The sequence below is a fragment of the Ranitomeya variabilis genome, chromosome 5 (assembly GCF_051348905.1).
Source record: "Ranitomeya variabilis isolate aRanVar5 chromosome 5, aRanVar5.hap1, whole genome shotgun sequence".
In the NCBI taxonomy this organism is placed as follows: domain Eukaryota; kingdom Metazoa; phylum Chordata; class Amphibia; order Anura; family Dendrobatidae; genus Ranitomeya; species Ranitomeya variabilis.
This window is the reverse complement of record NC_135236.1, coordinates 18,722,211-18,724,145: the sequence shown is the minus strand read 5'-3', so window position 1 is coordinate 18,724,145 and position 1,935 is coordinate 18,722,211. Positions and strand designations below refer to the sequence as shown.

Here is a 1,935-nt window from a genome sequence, read left to right as displayed (position 1 = left end):
GCTGCTGTCACAGCGGTGTGTCCCGAAACAGACCTTCACTTTTGGCATTGACTGGAACAAGTCAGCTTGTATAGAGACACACAATCTTTAGAGATCATTTGTCGAAATCCGTAAACCTTCATAATAAATCATGTAGTATACTGTATTTATGTATTTTCACAGTATATATTTTGATAGGAAACAAAATGACAGTATACTGCAAAAATTGTGTTTTAAAGTTTTCTGCCTTGATATATTGAGGACACTTGGAATCCTGTGACTTATAATGAGTGAGTACTTTTTCTGTCTATTTGCAGTTCAACATAACCATGGTTACAGAGTTTTACATCTTAGGATTTCAAGTCAGCAAAGATTTAAGACTTTTACTGTTCTGCTTGTTCCTCGTGGTTTATTGTCTGATATTATTTGGTAACCTCCTGATCATCACCCTGGTGTCCACCAACAAGAAGCTCCACACTCCAATGTACTTCTTCATCTCACAATTGTCTATCAGTGACATCGTGTTGACCTCAGATATAGTCCCCAACATGCTAAATGTTCTACTCTATAACAGGGGAAACATTACTTTTCTTGGCTGTATCACACAGTTTTATTTATTTTGCACCTCAGAAGCAGCAGAATGTTTTCTTCTTGCTGTGATGTCTTATGACCGATATGTTGCCATCTGTAATCCTCTTCACTATACCTCTATCATGACAAATGGACGATGTGTGATGTTAATCGCCAACTGCTGGGTGTTTGGATTTTCTATTATGTTGATTTACACCATAACAACAGCAAAACTAAACTTTTGTGGACCAAACACCATTGACCATTTATTTTGTGACCTTGTCCCCTTACTAGAACTTGCCTGTTCTAACACCTCCATAATTGATTTAGAGCTATATTTACTAAGTATTCTAACTATTATAACCCCAACCACAATTATTATAGTGTCTTATACTTATATTGCTGTAACAATTCTAAGGATCCCATCCAGTATCGGTAGACAGAAAGCCTTCTCCACTTGCAGCTCCCACCTCACCGTGGTCTCCATTTTCTTCTGGACCATGTTCAGTGTTTATGTTGTCCCATCCCAAGGCCGAACACTCACCATGAGTAAAATCCTATCCCTGCTATATACTGTATTTACTCCTTTGGTCAACCCCGTTATATACAGTCTGAGAAATAAAGAAATTAAGACAGCTATACAGCAAACATATAAGTGCTTGACCTGGTAAAAATCCATGATATTATACCAATTGCTGATGATGTTGAATTGACCCTTCTGGGGTAACATGATGCTCGCATGGCCCAGACTCTAAGTCAACAATGGTCAATAAAGTTTCTATAGAAGACAGCACCCATTTTACTTTGAAGTTAATATTTTGTCACTAGTAGTTAGCTTTTCCCAGGGCAGTGACTGTAACAGAAAATGCATCTAAGTATGGGCAGATTTCTTGTCCCAAAAGTACAATTGTAATTCTCTGAAATTCACACATACTGGGGGGGGGCAATTTCATAAAACTAAATAACTCACCATCATGTCTTTGGATCCTAACTGTGCCGCCTATTAATTGCATACACCCTTCTTTTTTAAAATACATAGCATTTATTTTGGTATTCTCTAGTTAGCCTAGCTTTAGCAGGTAGAACAGCAGCTATAGTGTTCTCTCCACACAACCACAGTTGATGAGTGGCAATTCTTTCATAATTACCTTTTGTACCTATGATATTTCACCATGGAACACTTATCATGTTTTTAATATTTACAGCTTAATAAAAGTAGGATTAGCATAAGGACTTGCGGATCTCGGCAAATGCCAGGGCTCATTATTATTATTATTATTATTATTATACATTTTTATAGCGCTAATTATTCCATGGCACTTTACATGTAAATACGGGCAAATATAGACAAATACATTAAACATGAGCAAAAAACAAGGCACACGG

General features: G+C 37.0%; 1 protein-coding gene across 1 annotated transcript; it reads left to right on the top strand.

Moving 5' to 3' along the window:
• Window positions 1-308: 308 nt before the first annotated feature.
• Window positions 309-1,318, top strand: LOC143774666 (olfactory receptor 5G26-like). Its single transcript, XM_077262417.1, has one exon. It carries the CDS (start codon window positions 309-311, stop codon window positions 1,218-1,220), a length of 912 nt encoding a protein of 303 aa, XP_077118532.1. The 3' UTR covers window positions 1,221-1,318.
• The last annotated feature ends 617 nt before the right edge of the window (window positions 1,319-1,935 follow it).